We start from the raw sequence: 25564 nt of genomic DNA, 5'->3' as shown, positions 1-25564 counted from the left end.
GCTACTCGTCAGGTTATTACTTTAGTATAATTACGTACTGTATTTAAGGCAATAATGGATTGCAGAGAGAGACCGTAAGTTCCCGCGCTCGTATCGAGATACGTCCTATTCATGAAGTAGTATAAGGAGACATGACTAGATAGTGTCGAGAAGCAAAAGATGGTCACGAAAAATGTTCCGTGTAGAGGGGAGGTTCGCTGAACGGAATAACTTGCAACATTTCGTCGCCATCTTTCCACCAATAAGTTAGAACGAGAGAAAAATATATTTGTTTCATTCTAACCTATTGCACTTGCACTTGCTTGCACTAGTTCAAAAGTGTAACGAAAACGAACAGGTTTTATATGTGCAATGTGCAATGTGTGAATCTGTTGATTTGTAAAGGTTACTGATGCAATCGCATTTGGTCAATTCGTCCCAAAAGGACTTAAAAATTGTGGTCGTATCAGGCCGTATTGTGTCATCTTGTGTGACAGAAATCAAGTGCCAGCTTCGTTAAGAGGTAAGGAAGAAGAAGCTTTTATAACCTAAAATTATTTCCATGTAAATTAAATTAAGTAATTATTAATATTTAATTTTGAGCAATATTTTTTTTGTTATTAATAATTAGATTTTGTATATTTTTTAAGTCCAAACACACATTAATATAAATAGTATATTTTTGCTGTATTAATATTTTCAACTTTTTACTCATAATAGATGTTTTACTTTAGATGTCTCAAGTTTAATGCTCTTAATTTTGATTGCATTATAGATAAAGTAAATTCTGAAAAAAATGGCCTGTTACGTTAAAGGATGCAGCAGCAGAGGAGGCAGAAAAGGAGACGAAAAGAAAAGTTTGTTTACACCTCGTACAGTAAGTATTTATATTCAAAGAAGTACTTTGTTTCAAATTTTTTCTACAGTTAGAATAAAAAACAGTGAAGTCTATAGCACACACGATGCTTTTTTGCCTGCTAAATTGCTTGCAAGCTCTTGTGCTAGCGAATTGGCAGACAAAATGATTATCAACTCTGTCTATTGATTTGCTAGCACAGGAGCCGGCAAGTAATAAAGCACACAAAATAGCATTGTGTGCTGTAAGCTTAAGAGTATATTTACTTTAAGCATATTCGTTTATTACTGACAGTTCACTGTCAGTACTGAAAATCTATAATGTGCATGACATAAACTATAGATTTACAGTACTGGCAATGAACTGTCAGTAATAAACAAACATGCCTTTTATGTTATTTATTTTATTTCAAAACAAAAATTTAATTTTTTTTATAGAATAATATGTTTATCTCATGGTACAATATTATGTGTACAAAAAATGTACAAATAAAAAAAAGTAGTAGAATTTGTGAGTTGCACTTCAAGTCCGAAGATATTATTAAGGAAGATGCATTTTTACAAAAAGAATATAAAACTAAAAAAATAATAAAAACTTGTTTTTTAAAAACATTAATTGTTTATAATTATAATATACATATATTTTATACCTATATTTTTTTGTAAGTTTAATACCAAGTTAAACAAAATGTTTATTTTAGAAACTAAAACACACATTTTATTTTATAATACAATTATTTTATAATATAATTTGTTTAACATTTATTTAATTTCCAATTTCTTTATAAAAATCACATATGTATATATATATATATATATGTATATATATACATAATTATATACATACACGTAAATATGTATATACATAATTTACATTAAAATAACATAATACCTGATATGATACTCTTTGATCTTTCATGATTGTACAAATATAACAATTTCAGTATCTAATATGAATTGAATTATCGAAATAAATATTACATATTACAATTAAATTTACATTTAAGCTATCTTAATTTCACGATTGTTTCTTTTTTCTTATAATTTATCAACAACTTGTAACAATTCATTTAATTCTTCAATATTTACAATTACAATAAATTTTGAAAGAAAATGAATTTCATCATTTATATAAATATTAACCTGTCCATTTGATAAAAAAGCAATTCTTTTTTTTACACTATAATCACTTTCTACTTTTTGGAAACCAAAAAACTTTTCATTTCCTCTTGAATAACTCCACTCTGTAGACGGAAGAGTTATCAACTCCAAATTATCTTGCAAATATTTAAAAGATATATGTCTATTCTTATGTTCCATTGTGTTTTATTTTTAAGTTCCTTATGTTTCTCTACTTGTATCCGGGATTCGTCTTTCTGAAATATATTTAATTATATTAATTTTAATTAAGGTAAACGTATTTAAATTATATATTTCATTTTAATTTTAACATTTATTTTTGCTTATTTATAATTATGTAATATATACTTACGCGTATTATTATTTATTTTAGTATAGGCCCAATAAAAAACGTTTTTATACGTTTATAAAATATTATATTTACTTATGAAACACATTTCTGATATATTTTACATTTATTACCGTATACACGTGTGATCATGTGTTTCTAACTTTTTTGTGTCTCAACAGCTGTCACAATTTCAAGATGGCGACGAAATGTTGCAAGCTATTCCATTTAGCGAACATTCCTCCATACGGAACATTTTTTGTGACCACTTCGTGACTACGGAGTCATGTCTTCTTATACTACTTCATGGTCCTATTACTAGCCGTTTCCGAACGAGTGTCGTTCCGCACGCGCACGCGATATCACGGCCCCGCAATCCCCCTGCTCCGGATCGCTAATTGGTTCCTGCCGATAGTCGCGAGATGGCTCGCGAATGTTCTTAGCCGGTTTCGATCTCGCAGCAGTTAGACCCGCGTTTGAACGCCCAATACACAATAGGTTTAACACTTGACTTGAAAAATGAAGAATTATTACTAAAGCTGGTAACTTTATTTTTCAAACTTTTAGCCTAGAAACCCCGTTTGAATTTCGAAAAATGTTTTATCAGTAGAATGTAGGTATTACTTTTTTAATACCAGCACGGGGATTCTCTAATTCCTTAACGACAGTTTCGGTATCGTTTCACAGCTTTTTTACCATATATAATACTTACGCAAATACTGAGGCATTTGAAATTTTCTAAATTTTAAACTGCATTTTTTTTTTAATCCATAACTTAAGTATGAGTAGAGATAAAAATCTAGAAAAAATCATGGAAGCTACTTTCATTCAGTACAAAAACACAAAAAAATTTTGGCCAAATCAAAAATGGTCGGGCAATCATTGGTTGAATTGGCATGGAATGCCCCATATGTTAGTATATATTTTACAGAAAGCAAGAAATTAACGATAATTTAATACAATTAAAAATGTCAAAGGAATTGAATCGAAAACTTTTAAACAAAAATAAAAATCCTGAAGAAAGGATTCGAGATTTAAGTACACGAGTTTCACGGTTGCAAGCAGAAATTAAAAACATGAAAAATATACATAAAGAAGCAAAAACAATAGACATCGCTCTACATAAGGTATTTACACCTAACCAGATTACAATGTTCATGTCGCCGACCCTATGGTCGTGTACACTAGGTCCGTCCCGTTTTACTATCGCCTATTTTCTATTGCCTGCTTTCTATTGCTTGTCTTTGTTCTTTTACGCTGCTTTTACTGTTCTATAAAGGGCTTTAATCGGTTTACGTGTACTCGCGTGGTTTTCCGTCCCTTTTTGATCGTATAATTTACGTCTGAGTGTTTTTCAATTACTTCGTACGGTCCTATCCACGGGGATTCTAATTTTTTCGATCTCCCTCTGCGCACCGTTTCGTCGTGCAAGAGAACTTTGTCTCCCACTCGGAAATTGATTTCTTTTGTCTTCTTATCATACGTCTCCTTGGCCTTAGATTTTTCGTTTCGCAAATGTTCTTTTGCAACTCGTTGTGTCGCTCTTAATTTTTCTTTTAGCTCTTGCGCGTAATTGTCATAAGTATACGTTGGTTTCGGTGGTTGCGACAGTGCCGTCGGTAGTGTCGCTCGGTGCCCGTATACTAATTCAAAGGGTGTAAACCCGGTCGCTGTGTGTGGCGTCGTGTTATACGCGAACATTGCGTATGGCGTCCATTCGTCCCAGTCTGTCTGGTCCGCGTTAATATAATGTCGCAAATATTCGGCTAATGTTCTATGAGAGCGTTCCAATGCTCCATTACTCTCGGGATGGTAGGCCGTTGTTTGAATTTTTTCTATCTTCAGTAATTTACACGTGCTTTTAAATATTTCGCTAAGGAAGTTCGTTCCTCTATCCGTCAGTACTTTGTCGGGGATACCGTATTCAAAGATAATCTTTGTGACAAATTCTTTCGCGATTGTCTTCGCTTCTTGATTAGGTACGGGTATCGCCTTACTGAATTTTGATAAATTATCCTGAAACGTGAGGATATATTTATTTCCGTTTTTGGTCACCGTCAGTGGTCCTACTATATCTAGAGCACATTTTTCGAACGGTTTGTCCGCGGTGTCTGTTATTACTAAGGGTGCTTTATTTTTTCGCGATAACTTGTTCTTCTGACATAGTTCGCATCTATTAATGTAATCTTCGACGTCTTGAGTTAATCCTCTCCAGTTGTGCATCAACCTTATTCGGTTTATGGTGCGTTCCACACCCTGATGTCCTCCTACAGGTGCATCATGGTATTCGTATAATATACGTTGCTTCTCTTCTTCTGTATATTTTCTTTCGCTCTCTTCTTCGTTATGCTCTTCCTTCTCTATCTTGTTGATGTCTGTCGGCACATGTCGACTCAGCGCGTCCGCGTTTCTATTCTCTTGACCGGCCTTGTGTACGATAGTGTAGTCGTATTCTTCTAATTTCAATCTCCATCGGATTAATCGTGATCCGGGGTCCTTTACGTTAAATAGCCAAACCAATGATTTATGGTCTGTCACTATGGTAAATTTTGTTCCATAAACGTATGGTCGGAAGTGTTTCACCGCCCATACTATCGCTAGTAATTCTTTTTCGGTAGTATTATAATTTTGCTCGGCTTTAGATAGTACTCTGCTCGCATACGCCACGGGTTGATCTTGACCTATCTTTCCCTGTGACAGTATGGCTCCTATTGCGTAATCTGACGCGTCGGTCGTTACTACAAATTTTTGGGAGAAGTCTGGGTATTTTAATACCGGTGCTGTAGTTAGTTTTTCCTTAAGTATTTCAAATGCGTTTTGTTGTTCTGCGTTCCACTCGAATTTGATATCTTTTCTGGTCATTTTTGTGAGTGGTTTGGTGTGATTGCTGAAAAATCTTTAATAAATCTTCGATAATATCCGGCTAATCCTACGAAAGCCTGGATGTCCTTTACCTTTGTTGGTCTCGGGAAGCTTTTTACTGCTTCTAATTTTGAAGGGTCTGGCAAGATTCCGTTTTCTGTTATTACATGTCCGAGATACGTCACTTCTTTCCGAAGGAATTCGCATTTATCGGGCTGTAATTTCAAATTATATTTTCTCAGTCTTTTTAGCACTTCAATTAATCTCTTATTGTGCTCTTGCAAACTTGCTCCGTATACTATTATATCGTCTAGATAAATTAAGCATTGTAATCCTACTAGTCCTGCTAAAACGGCTATTATTTTCGTTGAAATGTCGCTGGGGCATTTTTCAGTCCAAAAGGCATTCGATTATACTCGTAATGTCCGTATTGTGTCGAGAACGCTGTTTTTTCTTTATCTTCTTCTTCCATCGGGATTTGATGATATCCCAAGGCGAGGTCTAGCGTGGTAAAGTATTTTGCTTTTCCCAGTTGGTCTAGGATATCGGTTATGTTTGGCAATGGGAAGGAATCTCCCTCCGTTAGGTCGTTTACAAACCGAAAATCTATTACCACTCTCAGTTTTAAATTTCCTGATGCGTCTCTTTTCTTCGGTACTACTAGCAACGGCGCATTCCACGGGCTCGTGCTAGGTCTAATAATTACGTTTTTTAACATCTCTTTCACTTGTCTATTCACTTCTTCCTTGTGCTTTTCTGGCAAACGGTACGGTCGGACGTTGACCGGTACGCTGCCCGCCTTCGTGGTAATTTTATGCGCGACGATATCAGTGCATGTCAGTGGTTCTCCTTCCACATGCAATACATCGCTTTAATCTCTGCAAATTTCCATAATGGTTTTCTTTTCTTCTTCGTTTAAGTGTTGGGTGCGTATCCATTTTTCGACTTTTTCGCTACGCGTCATTGTTTCATCTGCTTTGTTTACTTGGTTTATTTCTATCTCTTTTGCTTCTTCTTGCTCTAACTCTTTTAATGTTACTTGCGGCATTAGCATTTCGACTGTCTTCTCCGTCGTATTTAGTATGCTTGCCGAACATAGAAAGTTTTCTGGCATCACTAGGCAGTTTCCTATGAACACTCCTGGCATTGTCTCTTCTGCCTGTATTATTCCTAGTGAATTTTTATCGGTCGCGAATTGTACTATTGTCTCGCTTCGCGGTTTCAAAACTATTTTCTTATACGGGTATAATTTTAATGTGCTATTCCCTATGCGTATTGCGCTCGACTCGTAACTATATGACGCTCGATGTTTCTTTATAAAATCTACGCCTAGTATTCCGTCGTATTCTATCGGAAAGTCATCCTTGACGACATATATCGTGTGCTTGATATTTCTATCTTTCAAGTCAATAGTTGCTGTAAATTTTCCAATCGTATGAGCTTTATGACCTGTTACTCCTGTAAGGGCCATTTTATCCTCTTCTATCATTGTTTTGCCTTTCAAATGTTTTACTTTTATTATTGATACGGCCGCTCCGGTATCGAACAGTAAATTTATTTTTTCGCGCTTCGCTTCTCGCATGGGCAGAGTGATTAAGTCCAGCCCTGCATGCTTTCGCGGCTTGTTCGTCAGGTGTGACATCTGATACTCTAACGCCGGTCGGCGCTGCTTTGTGTCCTCTTTATCTTCCTCATCGCTATTCGCGGCTGAATTACTGTCGTTTTTTCTCGGGCCATTTGTTTTCGGGCAAAAATTTTTATTTTGTCCTCGTGGATTATTAGGTTTGTTGTGATTCGTCCTTTCTTTATTTGGTCGACCATTGAACAACCAACATTCTTCGCGCATGTGTCCTACCTTCTTGCAGTAATTGCAGACTTTATCTATCGCGTTTACGCGGGGTGTCCTATCGGGTTTCGGTAAGGAGAAACGGTTCGCATACCTATTGGTACGACATTCCCTTCCGAGGTGTCCGTATTTTCCGCATTTTTGGCATTGTACTATCGATCGGTTATCGCGCGGTTGCGGCGAGTACGCATAATTATTTTTGGGACGCGGCGGAATTCCACTCGGCCCGTTTACTTTTTCTTCGGCGCTCGCTCCGGCAATCGCTTCTTGCAATGTTGCGAAATGCTGAGCTCGGACAAGTAACTTGATCTCGTCTCTCAATCCTAATTGAAAATTCTGTAATGCCTGTTGTTGAATCGTTTCTAATATAGTTCGCTTGCTTTCTATGGTGTGATTTCTTTCCTCTATCATGGAGTCGTATAGCTCCATCGCTAGCTTATCAGCTCTTAATCCGAATGCTCTTGCATTTTCTCCGGGTTTTTGCTTGAGTGTATTAAACTCTAGTTGTAAGTGTGTTGTGCTTTTGCGGCTTAAATAGCAAACTTCTAATTCCTTCTTTAGTTGTGCGAAATCTCTTATCTCTCGCGTCTGAAAGTCTATCATCGCTCTTCCTTTTAGCTTTGTGCATAGCATTGCTTCTAATAACGTTCCTTCTTCCGTAGGATTTATGTTTTTTATTGCATATGACGCGGCGCTTAAGAATTCTTGTAATTTACTCGAGGCTCCGTCGAACTCGGGTATCATGTCTCGTGCCTCTTTTAAACGTAGATATCCGATTGCGCGTTCCGCTTGGTTCCGAATATCGTATGACGTTCTTCCGTACGTTACTTCGAACGGGAGGTTACTTGGCTCGCGTCTCGCGTGAAATTCGCGATGTTCAGGATTCGCCGTTTCTAGTTGATTTACGCGATCTTGTAAGTTGCGGATTCCGTTTAATATCTCGTCGAGAATGGAATCTCTATCGTCCCGCGGCGGTCCGGCCCGTGCGGATATCCGGTTACGGTGATTCGCCGGAGTGCCTCTTTGTGATAGCACTCGATTAAGACGGTTTATTTCTTCGTCTATTTCCTCTGGGGTTATCGGCGCGTTGTCATTTACGTTATTCGCGTCGTGGTTGCTATTTGTTGCTTCCGCCATCTCGATTACGTTCACGTGTCTCGGGGCAGAATAATATTTTTGCGGGTCAAATACGCTGCTATCATACGAGGTCAATGAGAACTCTCGTCTGTGTGTTCGCCTACTGGTCGTACTGTTCGCGTCTTCGGATTGTGTGTGCGCGTGTGAGGAGTGGAGTCTATTTTCGTCGGGGCGGTTATTTTGCCCTATTACTCTCGCGTCTAAAATTACAACGGAATCGTCGAATTGTTCGCGTTCGATTACGCTGTTCTGGTGTAATTCCGATTCTGATTCGCCTTCACTTGAGTAGTACGCGTCTAAATTTCTACGCACAGTTTCGCGTTTGTCGCTTACGACTTCTTCGTTCGTTTGCACGGGGCTTAACGGTCTATTTCTACGCGCTCGTCGTGACGTCTCGCTATGGAGCCACGATTGGTTTAATTCCGCAGGTGAATTTTCGTTTCCCGACATCTACGGTAATTGCGCTTTACATAATTTGCTTAGTCGACTTACATTACGGTCGCTAGTCGCATGTTGCTGGTCGGTGCTTGTGCCGCCTTATCTGTCGGTGAGCCTCCGTTGAGGTAGGTCGGTGCCTTCTCGGGTTACGCTGCTCGCTTGTCCCTCGTCGGCCGCTACCGTGTTGTCCGCTGCTTTTGAATCTGGCTGCCGTGTCTCCGTTGAGGATGTTGCACTGCCTCACTGATTCACTTATTTTTCTGTTTCAGCTGCCGTTCCCGTCTTCCTGCCACTGGATCCCTCACGCTGCCACCATTTTGTTGTGCCCCTTTTGGGACACTGGGATGCGATCTTTCCAAGGAGGAGGCGGGAGACAATGAATTAACGCTCTTGGGTGCAATAAACTCAACTTTACTGATTACTTTGTCTTTACAACTCATTTCGTACAAGATCCGTTCGTCGCTGCCCGACTCCAATTGCCCTTTCGTCTCCTGTTGTCGCTTCCTTTTCAATTCTCGTCTTGTCCTTCGATATCGCTGAGTTGCTCGATCGTATCTGGGCCGATCGCGCAACTCATCTTTTGCTGATTCGGCGTTGCGTAATTCTCTCGGGCTTTCGCGGTCGCGTTCCTTATTGTTATTCTTGGTCTTTCTTAGTATTATTATTTTATACTATAATATAATTATTTTATTATTACATTTTGATTGGGGCCGCAACAGGTGTAATAATTTTATCATAATACATACTTATATCAATTTAGTACAAATAAAATGGCTGTTTAGAAGTAAAATATAATACGCATCTTAGATACTATTGTATTTTGCTATGAATACACACAAACTAATAAATAAAAAGTTATAACAAAGCCACTTTATTAATAAATGTGGAAATTACAGGTCAAAATTAGACGAACCCCCTCTAAAAAAATTACTAAATATTCTATTAAATACCTAAAATTTTCAAAATAAATTTTTTTTAATCAAAATTATATTTGAAATAGATTTGCCGCCAAAACTTTAACAACAAATGTTATTTAAATGCTTTAAATTATTAATAAAATGCATTATAAAATAGATTATAAATCTAAATATGTTAAAAAATGGCAGATTATTTGTCTCCTGTTTGAGGAATAAAAATGGCGAAAGAGGACCATTTTTGGCCTCCTTCCTTGAATTCAAAGGAAACTAGAGGGAAAATTTTCCTCCATATGAGCTACATAATTCACTAAAAAAGAATATGATAATTTTAATAAGAAAAATAAAAATTTACATTTCGAAAATTTTAGGGGTATTTAATAGAATATTTAGTAAATACAGATTATTTTAGAGAGGGTTCGTCTAATTTCGATCTATAATTTCCACATTTATCAATAAAGTGAGCTTCGTTATAATTTTTTATTTATTAGTTTGTGTATTCATAGCAAAATACAATAGTATCTAAGATGCGTATATTTTACTTCTAAACAGCTATTTTATTTGTATTAAATTGATATAAGTATATGTATTATGATAAAATTACACCAATACCGTCATATGGATCTTAAATCTCATTGTTTATCAAGAGACACGGTATATAGTGTCTCGCGCCAAGTGTAAGTATACCCCAAGCATTGAGTTGAACGGAGACACGATGGTCATATCTAAAAAACGGCTAAGCGGATAAAATTTTTAATAGGTTTAATCGATTGCTTGGGGTCCTATTTATATTATAAAAGTGTCATTACTTTTTTTTTACATCAAATATTAAGGAAGATTTTTTAATATATATGTTAAAATCGAGTAATTTGGATTAAAAAACGCCATTAACGTCGTCGTCGTCTCGATGTCTATAATCGACATTTCAATACTCGCATACATCCTCACACATCCCCCCAAGCACCCTTCACACCCTTATTGACTTCCATCCACACCATATATTTCACTACCCCCACTACTCACCACAAACACCTTAATATACACAAATTTAATTCTTCTATTGTACTGGACAGAATGATAAAATATTTAATGCAAAAGAACTTGTTAATGAGCATAAAACATTATGTTTATCATGATATTTAATTCCTTTATTTTATTATATCTAGATATTAAAATAACAGAATATTTTATCCAAAAAAACTTATCGTTGCTAAATAAGTATCTATGTATTTCAGTCAAACTCTATTAAAAATATACCGTTTGTGTAGAAAATTTTCAACTTTCTCTGATCGCAATTACGATTCGATAAAAACGGAGCAGCCTGTATTAAAAAAAGAATGGTTGTACATACATTCATACATGTATAAAAGAGAATCCGATGTTTGAGACACACACGCACGCACGCACGCACGCACGCACGCACGCACGCACGCACGCACGCACGCACGCACGCACGCACGCACGCACGCACGCACGCACGCACGCACGCACGCACGCACGCACGCACGCACGCACGCACGCACGCACGCACGCACGCACGCACGCACGCACGCACGCACGCACGCACGCACGCACGCACGCACGCACGCACGCACGCACGCACGCACGCACGCACGCACGCACGCACGCACGCACGCACGCACGCACGCACGCACGCACGCACGCACGCACGCACGCACGCACGCACGCACGCACGCACGCACGCACGCACGCACGCACGCACGCACACAATGCCACATAGCAGTCCATACTTTAGGATAAGTATTGGTAATCATCCAGCAGCGCTTAACCTCACTAACAAGACATGAAGGCTGAGGGATGACGCGTGGCTCAGTGCCTACGCGAATGATTAGTAACACCAAGGTCCGTGGTTCGAATCCGACCCGGCCTTCGTCCCATATATGCTTTGTTGAAAAGTTTTTTCCAATTAAGATTCTTATGGATTAATAATCTGCACGATTGGGAATCGGAAAGGATTCACAATCTGCAAGGTTTAAGATTCGTAAAAAGGATCAAAAAGATTATGAACGTGTGTATCACGGTGGTAGTGTGAATGAATGAATGACTAGGTCTACATTGCTTGTGCTAATTACCTTAGGGTACAAGGCACCTTATTTCCTCATCCGAGGAATGTAACTGAAAAAACCCCCATGAAGGCTGAGGCTGCGTTCCTTTTGGGCGCTCACGCGCTGTAAGCTGCTGTAAGCATCATTCTATCTTCGTTGCACATCGAATATCAAACGAAGATAGAGCGATGCTTACAGCGCGTGAGCGCCCAAAAGGAACGCACTCTGAGTATCATCGATTGACAAGGAATCCTCGAAGTTAATCTTTCGGACAAAAATTTAATTGCATTCAATTGTCTATTCCGTGATCAATTAGATTTACTAGATTATAGCCAAACCGATTTATTAGTTGTAAAGTTAAATTAAAGCTGATATTCTTTTATTTGTCATTAATTTTTTCCGTAGTTAAGTTTCTTCAATTTTGGAGTCAGATTATTTGTTGAGAAAATACTTCACAAACGTTTTAGGACAAGATATTAAGGCTGCGTTCTGATATTCACCGCCAGTACTGAAAATCTGTAGTGTACGTAATGTGAACTAATGTAGATTTTCAGTACTGGCAATAAATATCGGAACGCAGCCTAACACAAGCACAAGAACTACGCAAAAAGTTTAACTACGCATGTAGTTCTTTTTTGCAGATCGTTTTATTCGCATTCTGCCCTATCGCAGCAGTAAAATCGGCCTATTCAACATACCACGTCGGTGTACCGCTCGGACAGACTGGACCAGAAAGTCCTGGACACGCCGGAAGTAATGCAGGCAAAAGCGCATGTCGTCACTCAAGTTTACAAGGCCAGAAACGCATAGTTACGGAAACATGCTTGCTGTTCATGCATCTGAGATTACGTATGGCGCCCAAACGCGGACAATTGGGTGGTAGACTGCACATCATGCGCTGCCCAGGCTAAAACTACCCATTTCACCACTCACGTCCAAGTAAGGACACTCTTGGTTTAAATATAATTACGCACAGGGCAATAGCTATTCGTGACCGATATTCAACATAATACTGCCCTTTATTATTAAGAGTCGAGAACCGTCAATATAACGTTGTGTCTTTCGGTAATAGTTTTTTGTTATTCCTTTGCGTCACAATATACCGATGAATAATTTAATTAAATGTTTGTTTACGTAGGAGGTAGCCAAGACGATCGGGCTGGTTCCATAAGGTGCTCTGGCATATACATCTTCGCCTGCACTTTACTGCAGTTACGCTCCAAGTTAGACCTGACGGCCGAATAATCGACAGTAATCGACACTCCCGAAGTGGCTCAGGCTAAGGACGCACATTTGGCTGCGCACGCTCAAGCAGCCGCTTAGAACGCTGATTGACGAATTTAAGCAACCATCGAAAATCGCGATATCGATAAAATCAAACTGTCTCTTCCCGATCGCAGAACATGCGGAGAAGCTTGTACCACATTTATGTGAGGATCTGATGTGAGGACACTTTGGCAATAAATGAGTCATATACATTTTTTTTAATTTCTGGAATAAGTATGTAATTTGATTCAGTCTTATTGAATATACAAATATATTCAAAAGTATTTAACATACAATTCAAAAAATAAAATTATTTTCTTATAATGAGACTCAGTGAATGTTAAACGATCGGAGTCTTTAAATAGAACAAAATGTACCAAGCAAGTTGCGTTTAATTAGAAAAAAGAATGTTCTTGAAAAATGTTCAATAACCATCATAAAAATTAAAAAAAATCAATGGTCTAGAAGTCTAGACATCCGAGACATCGTCATTTTTTATGATGATTTTCGTGGTTGCACGGTTTTCATCTTGCATGGTTTTCCCAATCTTGAGCGCTTTCCGCGCCATGGCCATTGCACCTTCCTTATTTTTGTGACCGCCGACGGACCGACCAGAAACTACATGTATGGCGCCTTCAATTCCACAAGCTTCCACAAGAGTATCATTGCTCAAACCGCCCCATGCTTCCGGCAATAACATTTTGTACTCGGAACTGTTCAACTTTACCGGCATGCACTCAATCCAATAATAGGATCTAACTTCAAAAATGACGTACTTTATTGATGGCGACACGTTCATCTCCTTTTCCAAATGAAACAAATACTCCTTACACGATAAAGGTTGCGACATCGTTATTATCTCTCCGCTCGAATCAATCTTACAAGAATGTTTTACATTAAATGATAATCGAAAATATATCCAAAATGAAAAGACAAATAGAGGGTCTTCCTTACTTCGAATCGACTCTCCACGGCGCGTCGCATGATTTTTCTCGTCGGTAACAAAATGTTTTTCGTGCCGCGCACAATTTCTAAAATTCCTCCCGAACCAAAGCCATGGCTTTCTCAAATTTTCTCTCGATATTCACATCCTGATTGTCCCCATGATGTAAATGGCTGTAGTACCACTGAGGACTAAGTCTGCTTACGCGCGAGCTTAAATCGGTAACTGATCGATACCTAAAACAAATGGATATGCAATAATTCTGGAGAAGCGTACTGCGTAGCATATAACATCACAAGGGTCCACTTGCAATGACTCTGCATCGTACATCGGCACACCGTTAGCTATAGCATCAATTTCCTTGATTAGCGTATCATAAGTAATCTTAAAGATTTCATCAATGACTCTGTCTTCTGTTATGTCCGGAAGTACACTCCTCAATATCTCATGACCAAAATGGCAGTAGATTAGTCCCGCACTGCTTAGTTTTTCTGTCCAATTGTACCCTGGGTTCTTCATAATGGTACTCAGCGATTCCTGGAATCCTCTGATGCAAGAAAAAAATAAATAATAATATGACAAAAACAGAGAGATTATCTTTAATAGTATATCATTAAAAAATATGTTATTTTACTTCGTGCGAGAATCGTATCGATGTCTGGAAGAATCATACTCGCCGCCAACATTCACCACTATATCACAGGCATCTAAGACACTCGGATTTCGAGATCTAAAAATTTAATTGCATATCTATAAATTCTGCAACTTAATATTTCCTATTCATTTCGTTTGGATATTATAATTTATGCCAAATCCCTTTCTAGATTTTAATGCATTAAAACTTTTACTCGATAGAAAAATTGCGCAAATATTGTACATATACAATAATTGTATCATTCAATTAAGAGCAATAACTCAGCGGTTTTGTCATAAAATTCCTGAATAATATTTGTACAAAAATTGATAAATTCAATTTTAGATTTAAATTTTGCACAATTATTTTGACTTTTAGGGAGCAAATATAAACGATACATAACAGTTACATATGGAAGGGTAAAAGCCATAGTGGTGGAAGTCAAATTTTTTAAGATATTGGTTTGTGTGCATAGATCCAATCTATACGATATATAAATTGGCAATATTTTTAAAAATTTGACTTACATCACTATAACTTTTACTCTTCTATATGGTATATCATCGTTCATCATATTTTACATACGAAAAAGGATGCCATCTAACGGTGACTCAGCAAATACAGAATACTAATTACGTAATACTGGGGCTCGATTCTTGAATTTATTCGGAAGAGAAACGTATGCACACATTCTGCTCTTACTTGTGGCTTTTAGCAAGAAACTTGCAACTTTTTTGTAAGAGCAAAATTCGCGCATACGTTTCTCTTTCGAATAAATTCAAGAATCGAGCCTCAGGAGCAATACGTAATAAAACGCAAATATATTTCTCAATTACTTCACAATTTTTTTTTCACAACTTCTTTTCAAATTTAATTTTGCAAATATTCTGCTAAGATAATTCACCATAACACTGTTTTGCTGAAATATTATTTAGAAATAAATTGTGCAAATATTGGTAAGAAAAGTGCAGCAATAGAAAATAGACCCTATATGTTTCAATATTTGCAACAATACTTGTAGAAATTTACATCATTGTGCAAATATCGATAAATATTGATAAATATTTACACAATGATGTAAATTTCTATTGATAAATATTGATAAATATTGATAAATATTTGCACAATAATGTAAATATTTACAAGTATTGTTGCAAATATTGAAACATATAGGGTCTATTTTCTATTGCTGAACTGGCTGCACTTTCCTTCCAATGTGGAGTAAAAAAGATAAACTCTAAACTAGTTCAGCAATAGAAAACAGACCAATAATTACAACATTCCAAATATTATCCAGATTTTGTCATACAATTTTATACATAAATCTGTTTCTATTAGAGTTGATTTTCAGTTGAGGATGATTACCTCACTATAGACGCATCCTTGTACTGTGGTAGCAGCTTTAATAGTGCACAGGCAAAAACCCCAGAGCAATAAAAAGATCCGTCCTGCGTGCCGATCCTCACGGTCGATTTTTTCGACATTGTTTTTAGAGCAGCGTTGAGTAAACACGCTTCTCGCCACGTGAGAACTTGAGAAGGTTGGGAAATCCGCCGGAAAGCGCGTTTCTTGATATAATCGACTGAAAGCCGGATCATTATACTGAATTACTCAATCTGATGTTATATCAAGTAAATAGATCAAGTAAATATATCGATATTTAACGAATCCTTATCAGATCATAGCGAAACATGAGTTCTCCATCAGAAGTTTTTTTTATTGAGATTAAGTACATACCTTAACGTTGCACGTCACAGAACGTACGTCCCTTTTTATTATAGGAACTCGACTTCTTAAACTGACCGACTCTAACATCCAATTTTTAACCAGTGCACAGTGATGCCAGACGGCAGACCGAACACCGAATCACAGATATACATCAATATATACACTGATATACTATGCTGCAATTTTGTGGGATGTGAGATGTGTGATGTGTGAGTGACGTGAGATGTGTGAGTGACGTGGAGCCCTCAATTGGAACGCCACTAGAGTCCTGTAGGATCACTATTTCTAACGTCTGTTAACCGACCGTTAATTATAGAAATAGCCAACTTTTATTGACTATTCTGAAAAGTTATTAACGGTCGATTAAAAATTAACAGATGCTAGAAATAGTGGCCCGTATATGTATTAAGTATATATCATGGATGTGATCATTGGTGCTCGTGTGCGATGCTGCAGTCCTGACATCGCACCACATCGCACTGCAGATGTCTATTGGCTAGATGTGAGTCGGCAGTCGCGATCGGCAGTCGGGTCTTGCCTTCGCAGTCGGTAGTCTGATACGGGCTTGAGTAGCACGGATATGAACCAAATAGCGTTTTATCATCTCGAAAAGTGGATTTGACGAATTTGGCTACGTAGTTCTACGTTCATGATAAAATGGATATAGAGGCGCTGCGAATTAGCACAATTTCAGAACTCGCTAGATCACCGGCGCGCGGCATGGCCGTTTTTATTCTTCTCTCTGATTTGTTTTATTTCTGTACTTTTCTTCTTTATTTCTGTATAACTTTTTGTTTTTTAACTTTCTTGACATTCAACTATGATGATGCACAATGCTAATTTCATCTGCTTCAGTTTGAGATAACGGTTATACGGATTATTTTATTGAGTATTTGATATACATACCTTACGTAGAGCAGCGATGGCTATTTTTCGCTTTTTTATGTTTATTTTTCGTCATGTTCTTATAATTTTTGCTTGCAACTGTGAAACTTGTGAACGTAAATCTCGAATCATTTCTTCAAGATTTTTATTTTTGTCTTAAAAGTTTTAGGTTCAGTTGCTTTGACATTTTTAATTGCATTAAATTATCGTCAATTCTTGCTTTCTGTAAAATACTTTTCATAACAATATATACTAACAACTTAAATATGATTGTGATTGGAATATATTAAATAATAATTTTAAAGAAACATTTAGCTACATATATACACCTGTTGTTTTATCGCTTTACTTTGCTCTTCCATATTTTTTTGTAACTTTCTCTTTCGTATCTTGTAAAAGTGTATCTCTTTCCATATTCCTTACAGCTTCTTCCATATTTTGTGCAACATCTATTTCCATTTTTGTTACAGTTTCTTTTGGTAATAAACGCTGCTTTTGTTGTGCATGCATATTGTACAAGTTCTGTAGATACAAATGACTTTCCTCTGAAAGAATATTGTAAAAAGTATTAGTTTCATTTGTACATTTGTATGTATATTTTACATGGTTTTTTGCAAAATAGTAGAGAACTTTTGTTCAATTTGACCTAATTTACCTGTACACGAGTGATCTCTGATACTTAAATTCAGACACAGTATAATATATACAGCTATATACATAACAATCTTGAAAATATTACGGTACTTTAACTTTTTTATAATCTTTCTTGCTCTGCTCTTGCTCAACATTTTCGTTTTTCTAGATTTAAGAATTTTGTTGGAATAGATCCCTTTTTTAATCTTAAAATTTCTTTGACTGGTTGATTTTTTAATTTTGGTTTTGTTTTCACAAGCGAAACAATTTTCCTCAAAATGGATACTGCATATTCTTGCTATAAATACATTAAATCATGATTGTGACGTATGTAAACACATGTAAGTAACAATGACATTGGGTTGAGTTGGAAGTTAAAACACTAACTTATCATCATTTTCTTAATTTTAACTTACCCCATTCAACATTTCTATCACTTTTTTTAATTTGGCAGGCATTAAGCCATTGCTGACAAATAGCTATTTCTCTTGGAAACGTAAAAAATTTAGTGCCTTTCGACGCAGTAAAATTCCAGAACGTACGATTTCCGCAATTTTTAATATAGCACGTTGGCATATGGCTTTTTCACGAACAAAATACAATATGTAATATCCACGGTAATATCTAATAAATTTGATATATTTGGCATAAGCTTATTCGTTTTATAATGTTTTACGATCGCGAGAGATATTTTTTCCAACCTGTTACGACCAGCTAAGAAACACGTGCAACGGCTATCACAAACTGTCCTGACACATTATGCGAAGAGACACGTGTTGCTTCTTGTATCTTGGACAAATTTCTGATTAGTCAAAGGAAAAGATGACTGCGTATTTTTAAAAATGCTACACCAGTTTTTTTCTCCAACGTGAAAAGAAAAAGAGAAAAAGTGGACCGTGCAAGATATTCAGCTAAAAAGGCCTCAATTTAAGGTACGAACGGTCTTGTAAAGGAGACTTTCAAATGCCTATAATTCAGAAATTAATATGACTAATTATAAAAAGTTAACAAAATTTGAAACTTATTTATTTATCAGAGATATAAGAACTACGACTATGTTGCAAATTCAAATTAAATCTCGCGGGTTTCTTTATCGCACAGCGCACTGCTCCTACTCCGCTTTCTCCGCCTCCGCCATCACCGCCGCCGCCGGCGGCTGCGGGGACGATTCGCTTTCGTATTTTATTTCAGATTTATGTCAATTTCGAGATAGACAATGTAATTAATGTAAATTATTATAAATTAAATGATATTGATTGATCACTTTGAACTGCTGTATTTTTGCATTCCTACAAAAATAAAAAGTAGTTTTAAACTAAATTTAGATTAATTACATTTTAATTTTAATATATTTATTAACTGTACATAGTAACATTAGTGACACATAAAAAATGCATGATATTAATATAGAAATATTGTTATTTATGCTGATCTCTATACGAGCAGTATATTGTCTAGCTTACAGTTGCAACACACAATATATATATATAAGTAATGTTTATTTTTTTTGGCGGCCGAAGAACACCGAATAAAACAGCTAGTCAAATGTTTGTCCAGAATGTAGCGCCATGACCTTAAGTGCAGCATTAGTTCCGTCATATTTAAAATCGTCTTTAAGTTTCAAGATGTTGTAGTGATGAAACAGCCCTTGCAATTATGTCTTCAGATGAGAGCCTTTCTATAGCCTGAAATATAAGATTGTACTATGAATACAGTTCTAAGTTGTAAAAACGTGTAATTTACAATACAAAAAATAGTATATAGGAGTGATATTTTATATTAAAATAATTTTAAATAAAGGAACATACTCTTCCAGAACATTTTACACATATTTTCCTTATTGCTTAACTTATAAATGGATTTTTCTTTTTAACCTAGTTCTGCAGTGTTGTTGCACACGGTAATGGAATTTTTTTTACATTTCTTAAATACCTATAAGTTTCTAAATCTTAATGATCGTAACGAAATGATATAATATCTTTAAATGACTATTTTACACGATTCTTTGTTGGCGACATGAACATTATTGTAATCTGGTTAGGTGTAAATACCTTACGTAGAGCGGCGATGGCTATTGTTTTCGTTTCTTTATGTTTTATTTTCGTCATGTTTTTAATTTCTGCTTGCAACCGTGAAACTTGTGTACTTATTAAATTATCGTTAAGTTCTTGCTTTCTGTAAAATATTTTTTATAACAATATATACTAACAACTTAAATATAATTGTGACTAAAATATATTAAATAATAATTTTAAAGAAACATTTATATATATATATATATATATATATATATATATATATAGCTACATACATCTGTTGTATTATCGCTTTACTTTGCTCTTCTATATTTTGTGTAGCTACTTTATTTATATTTTTCGTCATGTTTTTTTAATTTTTGCTTGCAACTGTGCAATTTGTGTACTTAAATCTCGAATCCTTTTGAAGAGGTTTTCATTTTTGTCTAAAAGTTTTAGGTTCAGTTGCTTTGTCATTTTTAATTGCATTAAATTGTCGTCAATTCCTTGCATTCTGTAAAATACTTTTCATAATAATATATACTCACAACTTAAATATGATTGTGATTGGAATCTATTAAATAATAATTTTAAAGAAATATTTAGCTGCATATACACCTGTTGTTTTATCGCTTTACTTTGCTCTTTCATATTTTGTGTAGCTACTTTATCTATATTTTTTGTAACTTTTTTTTCTCTTTCGTAATTTGACATCTTCGTTTCTTTTCTTGATTTAAAAATTTTGTTGGAATAGAGATCGCTCTTTTATATAATCTTAAAATTTCTTTGACTGGGTCACTTATTAATCGTGGTCTTCACAAGCGCGTAACAATTTTCCTCGAAATGGATACTCTGCATATTCTTGCTATAAATATATTAAATCATGATTGTGATGTATGTAAACACATGTAAGTAACAATGACATTGGGTTGAGTTGGAAGTTAAAACACCAACCTACCATCATTTTCTTAATGTTAACTTACCCGCATCATCACTTTCTTTCCTTTGGTAGGCATTAAGCCATTTCTGACGAACAGCTATTTCTCTTGGAAACCTATGAAGTTTAATGTTTTTCGACGTAGTATAATGCGTATTACTCTTGAAATTTTTAATACTGCACGACGTTGGCATGGCTTTTCTTCGCGAACAAAATACAGTATGTAATATTTAATAAAAATCTAATAAATTTGATATATTTGGCATAAGCTTATTCGTTTTATAATGTTTTACGATCGCGAGAGATATTTTTTCCAACCTGTTACGACCAGCTAAGAAACACGTGCAACGGCTATCACAAACTGTCCTGACACATTATGCGAGGAGCCACATGTTACTTCTTGTTTCTTGGAAAAATTTCTGATTGGTCAAAGGAAAAAACGACTACGTATTTTTGAAAATGCTACACCAGTTTTTTTTCTCCAACGTAAAAAGAAAAAGAGAAAAGGTGAACCGTGCAAGAAATTCAGCTGAAATAAAGATCTCGAAGAAAAGTACGAACGGTCTTGTAAAGGAGACTTTCAAATGCCTATAATTCAGAAAATAATTTGACTAATCATAAAAAGTTAACAAAATTTGAGATTTATTTTATCAGAGATACAAGAACTACGACCATGTCGCAAATTCAAATTAAATCTTGCGGGTTTCTTTATCCCACAACGCAGCTCCTACTCTGCTTTCTCCGCCGTCGCCGCCGTCGCCGTCGGCTCTGCGGCGAGGGGACGATTCGCTTTCGTATTTTATTTTAGATTTGTGTCAATTTCAAGATAGATAACGTAATCAATGTAAATTATTATAAATTGAATGATATTGATTGATCATTTTGAACTGTATTTTTGCATTCCCGCAAAAATAAAAAGTAGTTTTAAACTAAATTTAGATTAATTGCATTTTAACTTTGATATATTTATTAACTGTACATAAGTAACGTTAGTGACACATAAAAAATACATGATACTAATATATATAGAAATATTGTTATTTATTATGCTGACCTCTATACGAGTAGTATATTGTCTAGCTCACAGTTGCAACGCACAATATGCATGTTCATTTTCTTTGGCGTCCGAAGAATACCGAATAAAACAGCTAATCCAGCTTAAGTGCAACATTAGTTCCGTTATATTTAAAATCGTCTTTAAGTTACAAGATGTTGTAGTGATGAAACAGCCCTTGCAATTATGTCTTCAGATGAGTCAAGCCTTTCTATAGTCTGAAATATAAGATTAGATTATGAATACAGTTCTAAGTTGTAGAAACGTGTAATTTACAAAACAATTTTAAATAAAGGAACATATCCTTCCAGAACTTACTTTTTTATTTTACATATATTTTCCTTATTGTTTAATTTATAAATCATTTTTCCTTTTTAACCCAGTTTTGCAGTGCTGTTGCACGATTTTTTTTTACATTTCTTAAGGACGTTCTCCGGTGGCAGTTGTGCTCAACTCAGACTCACGGAGTAATGATATGGTTGACAACTACTTTCGTGCGTAAAAGTCTGAAACTCGTCTAGCCGCGCAGCTTTTACTCGATCTGGCAAATTTTTGTTACGTTTCCATTTCTCCAATACCAATCATAAATGAGTACGTTCTACTTGTTTATTGAGCATTCTAAAAGTAAATAATAATGAATCTCTCTCTCTCTCATAAAGAAAAAATATTAAATAACTTGATTTAAATAACGTTGCCCATAAGATCTTGACGTTCTCTACTTAACCTATATGTCGCAGCGGTAGCAACGTTGCCAAGTCTCGCAGTGATTTCTGCTCCCTCTTCCTGCCTCCGAGCAGACGAAAATTATGTCCGATAGTATTCTTTAGACGACTATTTCTCAAAAATAAATACCGCTTGCTATATCGAACTTTATTATCACACGTTACTAATGATATGAGGCATCTTATACTATTTTTTCAAAAAAATTCTAAGAAAACTGTACTTATTATTCATTAAAATGTCCGTGTCGAGAGAGCTCAACATAGGGATCCCGTGTTAAAAATCGGAACTTTGAAGCTGAATATCTCAAATTTTAGTACCGCAAGGAGCATTGAATAAAACACCTACGTATAAAATGCGTTTAATTAAACATATACTGAAAGTTTAAGAAAATTTCTAAAAAAAACGATTTTGCCGGTAAACGTCCTTAATTATTTTGGTCTAATCAGCTTAAATTCAGCTTTCAAATTCATTATGCTACTTGCTTTAGCACAATGTCATGACCAGAGATATATATTTGTGATACTTTTTATTGATTTATTCATGACATTCGGTATTATGGAAACCTTTTTTTTTAATATTCTTATTATATTCACAATGTATTACCAGATATCCAAGCATTCCTTGGCATAAAAAGGAAATATAAGTTTTCCTTTAGTTGTCATCATATATTGCTGTCACCGGACAACAGTAATTTCGTTTAGAGCAACTTAAAAGGATTATGCAGACAACGATTACCTTACGCAAACAAGCGGAAAGCTCGTAGCATACTTTATTATTGCCATAAAAGTTGCCACAATCTGTTGGCAACCGTTTTGGTGGCAATAAAAGTCGGCAATCCAATAGGCAAAATCGGAAGCCCGGCTTTCCTCAATATTGACGGCAACTTAGCAGAGCAGTTTTAAGCAAATTGAAAGCAACCTGCGGGCAACTTGTTATCTGGGATTGTATTATAATGTTTCTCCGTCAGTTTTGGTTTTGTGATCAGTTATAATTTTACATGTTTTTTAATTATCGAACTGTGATTTATACATTTATAGATTTACACTTGAAAAAGACCAATGGTCGAATGGTCAAAACGTCGTGACAACTATATTAAACAAAGAGAGTCCGTGACATTTATACTATTAAAGTTAAATACGTCATTACCACAGTAGCGATCTGAAATACAATGAGAATTTATTTCTTGTTGTTAATAATGATATAAAGAATTATAGGCTGCGGTCCACTTAACACTATAAAAATGATTTGAAGCATTCTTCTTCTCCTCTTTTTTTTAATGAAGAAAGAAGAAGAAGAAGAAGAAGATGAACGCTTCAGATTATTTGTGTAACATCAAATGGACTGCAGCCATAATCTTATCTTACTGGAAGGAATATTGTCATATCCAGTTCAAAGAATTCCGCGGCAGTGAAAGAATATCTTCTATGATAAAAGTATAACATCATTTCGATTTTGTCCTGAAACCAATTGCTTTTTTTAAATTGTTACCTACAATCCGGCTGAGGAAAATGTAAAACTTACCATGCGGCATTTCTTGTTTGAAAAGGGTAAGCCATATTTTATCACGCGCTCTTCTACGCGATTTGCCTGAAACGATATATAGTAATAACATGCTATACGAAAGTCGACAGTTTGGTTTCGTTTATTCGTCTATTTTAAAGAAAATATCAAATAGTCGAACATTTTAATAAACACGAAAAATAAAGAATATTACAATAAAGCTCTCAGTCTTACCTCATAGGTCGTAAAGTGATACATTGTGAGCAAATAAATATTTTGAATCAAGAAATCCAGTACATTTATAAAGAGTTCTTGTATATTTTTGTGCTGCTGCAAATTTTTTATGATTGTGTATGTAAATAAAATAAGTCCCACTAATGTGGACATGAGGGTGAACAAAGCGCCTATCCCGTATAATGCGTTTATCAGTTCGGCACTATCCAGAAGTACACCGTGCAAATAGCGCACGTCGTAAACCGTGATTTCGCCTAGTGATCCGGTTACCGGTAACTCCGAAACGTGAGGGACTATCGTCTCGTTCAGGTGACGAAAACGTTGGCGTATCAGATCCAGAAACATGCACATTATTAAGATGCGATAAGTGCCACTAGCGTTAGGAACTATATTTCTCAACATGAATGATATTCCTTCCAATATTCCTTCCGATCTTCCTTCCAATATAGCATTACCGACGTCGTAATAAGACTCCCAACTTAATATGATGAACGTGTACACGAAAAACAGATACGTGAATATATGTTTGTCCTTCCTTGGATATTCTAATGCTATCGCCTGTTCGTCATATGTCAGAAGTTTGTCAGACAACTACAACAATTACGCGCAAAATGTGATGTAATAATTTACTTATTTCTGATTTGAATTTGCATATCATTTGTTTCACACATCCTAACTATGTTAGTTACCTTTAAAAAACGTTTATCTTTATCAAATTTATGGCAATACACGTTTTGTATACGAGAAGTATACGAGATCAAAGACTCATTTACCTTAACGAAATTCTCGCTCCAAAAGGCTGCCACGACATAGTAAGGGGCAAAGGAAACAAAATCTATAATAGACTGCAAGATGTCAAGTACCTTGTCCTTTTTAGTTCTTTCAATAGGCGTATCGATGTACCTCTCATAATAATATATGCCCATGTATAAACAATGAAATAAGATCCATATTATACAAAAACAACAGCTCCAGGTACTGCTCGATTTTAATCGGCCGTTCACCAAATTGCACGAAAATAAACCTAATGCTTTCCCGAGCATTATTAAGAGTTTTAGATTTCGAAAAGGCATTTTTTGCGTTGATTTTGTTGATATTGATTTTTGACACGATAATTGCTTTTGAGAGAGTTATTTTTAATAGAAGAAATATCTTTATATATAATGTAAAAATATTATTAAATAAATTTATTAAGAGCTAAGCTAGCCGATTTGTATAACGACCGAACAATTGCCGTCACGCCATGCAACTGAATTTTACGTAGACATTATCGACTTCGATTTTTATTCCTTTTTATATCTTCGTCGAATCACACGTTTTGCCGTTACTCATGTCCATACTTTCCGATGCAATCAGTCTGATAAAAAACGGAGATTAAGATTGTGACAAAGCACCGACACAATCGTATTAACGATCGTCAAATCGCGCGTGGTACCCTAACGTTGCG

The 25564-nt window shown here is 35.7% G+C and overlaps 2 protein-coding genes, 1 long non-coding RNA gene and 1 pseudogene across 4 annotated transcripts; 1 reads left to right on the top strand and 3 right to left on the bottom strand.

Annotated features, from left to right (window-relative positions):
- The first annotated feature begins 305 nt into the window (after nucleotides 1-305).
- On the top strand, nucleotides 306-2607 carry LOC143905760 (uncharacterized). Its single transcript, XR_013259314.1, has 3 exons — nucleotides 306-502; nucleotides 755-856; nucleotides 2485-2607. It is a non-coding gene; the product is annotated as an uncharacterized LOC143905760 (long non-coding RNA).
- Nucleotides 2608-6035: 3428 nt separating this feature from the next.
- LOC143905725 (uncharacterized) lies at nucleotides 6036-8233 on the bottom strand. Its single transcript, XM_077421304.1, has one exon. The coding sequence runs from the start codon at nucleotides 8145-8147 to the stop codon at nucleotides 6036-6038; it is 2112 nt and encodes a 703-aa protein (XP_077277430.1). The 5' UTR covers nucleotides 8148-8233.
- Nucleotides 8234-13064: 4831 nt separating this feature from the next.
- On the bottom strand, nucleotides 13065-16596 carry LOC143905718 (MYG1 exonuclease-like; annotated as a pseudogene). Its single transcript, XR_013259298.1, has 6 exons — nucleotides 16146-16596; nucleotides 15774-15990; nucleotides 14409-14504; nucleotides 14103-14321; nucleotides 13786-14010; nucleotides 13065-13708 (listed from the first exon to the last, which is right to left on the bottom strand). The product of XR_013259298.1 is annotated as an MYG1 exonuclease-like (transcript).
- A 2425-nt stretch (nucleotides 16597-19021) lies between these two features.
- On the bottom strand, nucleotides 19022-25543 carry LOC143905763 (uncharacterized). The gene is made up of 11 exons (XM_077421353.1): nucleotides 24891-25543; nucleotides 24118-24708; nucleotides 23905-23970; nucleotides 23748-23840; nucleotides 22385-23541; nucleotides 21979-22278; nucleotides 20653-21878; nucleotides 20288-20534; nucleotides 19966-20183; nucleotides 19706-19829; nucleotides 19022-19339 (listed from the first exon to the last, which is right to left on the bottom strand). Exons 1-5 carry the CDS (start codon nucleotides 25188-25190, stop codon nucleotides 23500-23502), a joined length of 1092 nt encoding a protein of 363 aa, XP_077277479.1. The 5' UTR covers nucleotides 25191-25543; the 3' UTR covers nucleotides 19022-19339; nucleotides 19706-19829; nucleotides 19966-20183; nucleotides 20288-20534; nucleotides 20653-21878; nucleotides 21979-22278; nucleotides 22385-23499.
- Nucleotides 25544-25564: the final 21 nt, after the last annotated feature.

This window comes from Temnothorax americanus, unplaced genomic scaffold (assembly GCF_048541705.1).
Source record: "Temnothorax americanus isolate GAGA-0224 unplaced genomic scaffold, ASM4854170v1 Scaffold66, whole genome shotgun sequence".
NCBI classification, from domain to species: domain Eukaryota; kingdom Metazoa; phylum Arthropoda; class Insecta; order Hymenoptera; family Formicidae; genus Temnothorax; species Temnothorax americanus.
Note: the sequence above shows the minus strand (reverse complement) of the source record. Positions and strands in the feature narration are given on the sequence as shown.

Excerpts from the sequence above, each read along its gene's own strand:
- LOC143905725 (XM_077421304.1), bottom strand. The coding sequence starts at position 8,147 with ATGGCGGAAGCAACAAATAGCAACCACGACGCGAATAACGTAAATGAC.
- LOC143905763 (XM_077421353.1), bottom strand. The coding sequence starts at position 25,190 with ATGCCTTTTCGAAATCTAAAACTCTTAATAATGCTCGGGAAAGCATTA. Across the intron at positions 24,709-24,890 it reads GGAGCGAGAATTTCGTTAAG|TTGTCTGACAAACTTCTGAC; the intron begins GTAAATGAGTCT and ends TAATTGTTGTAG. Across the intron at positions 23,971-24,117 it reads ATCACTTTACGACCTATGAG|GCAAATCGCGTAGAAGAGCG; the intron begins GTAAGACTGAGA and ends ATATCGTTTCAG.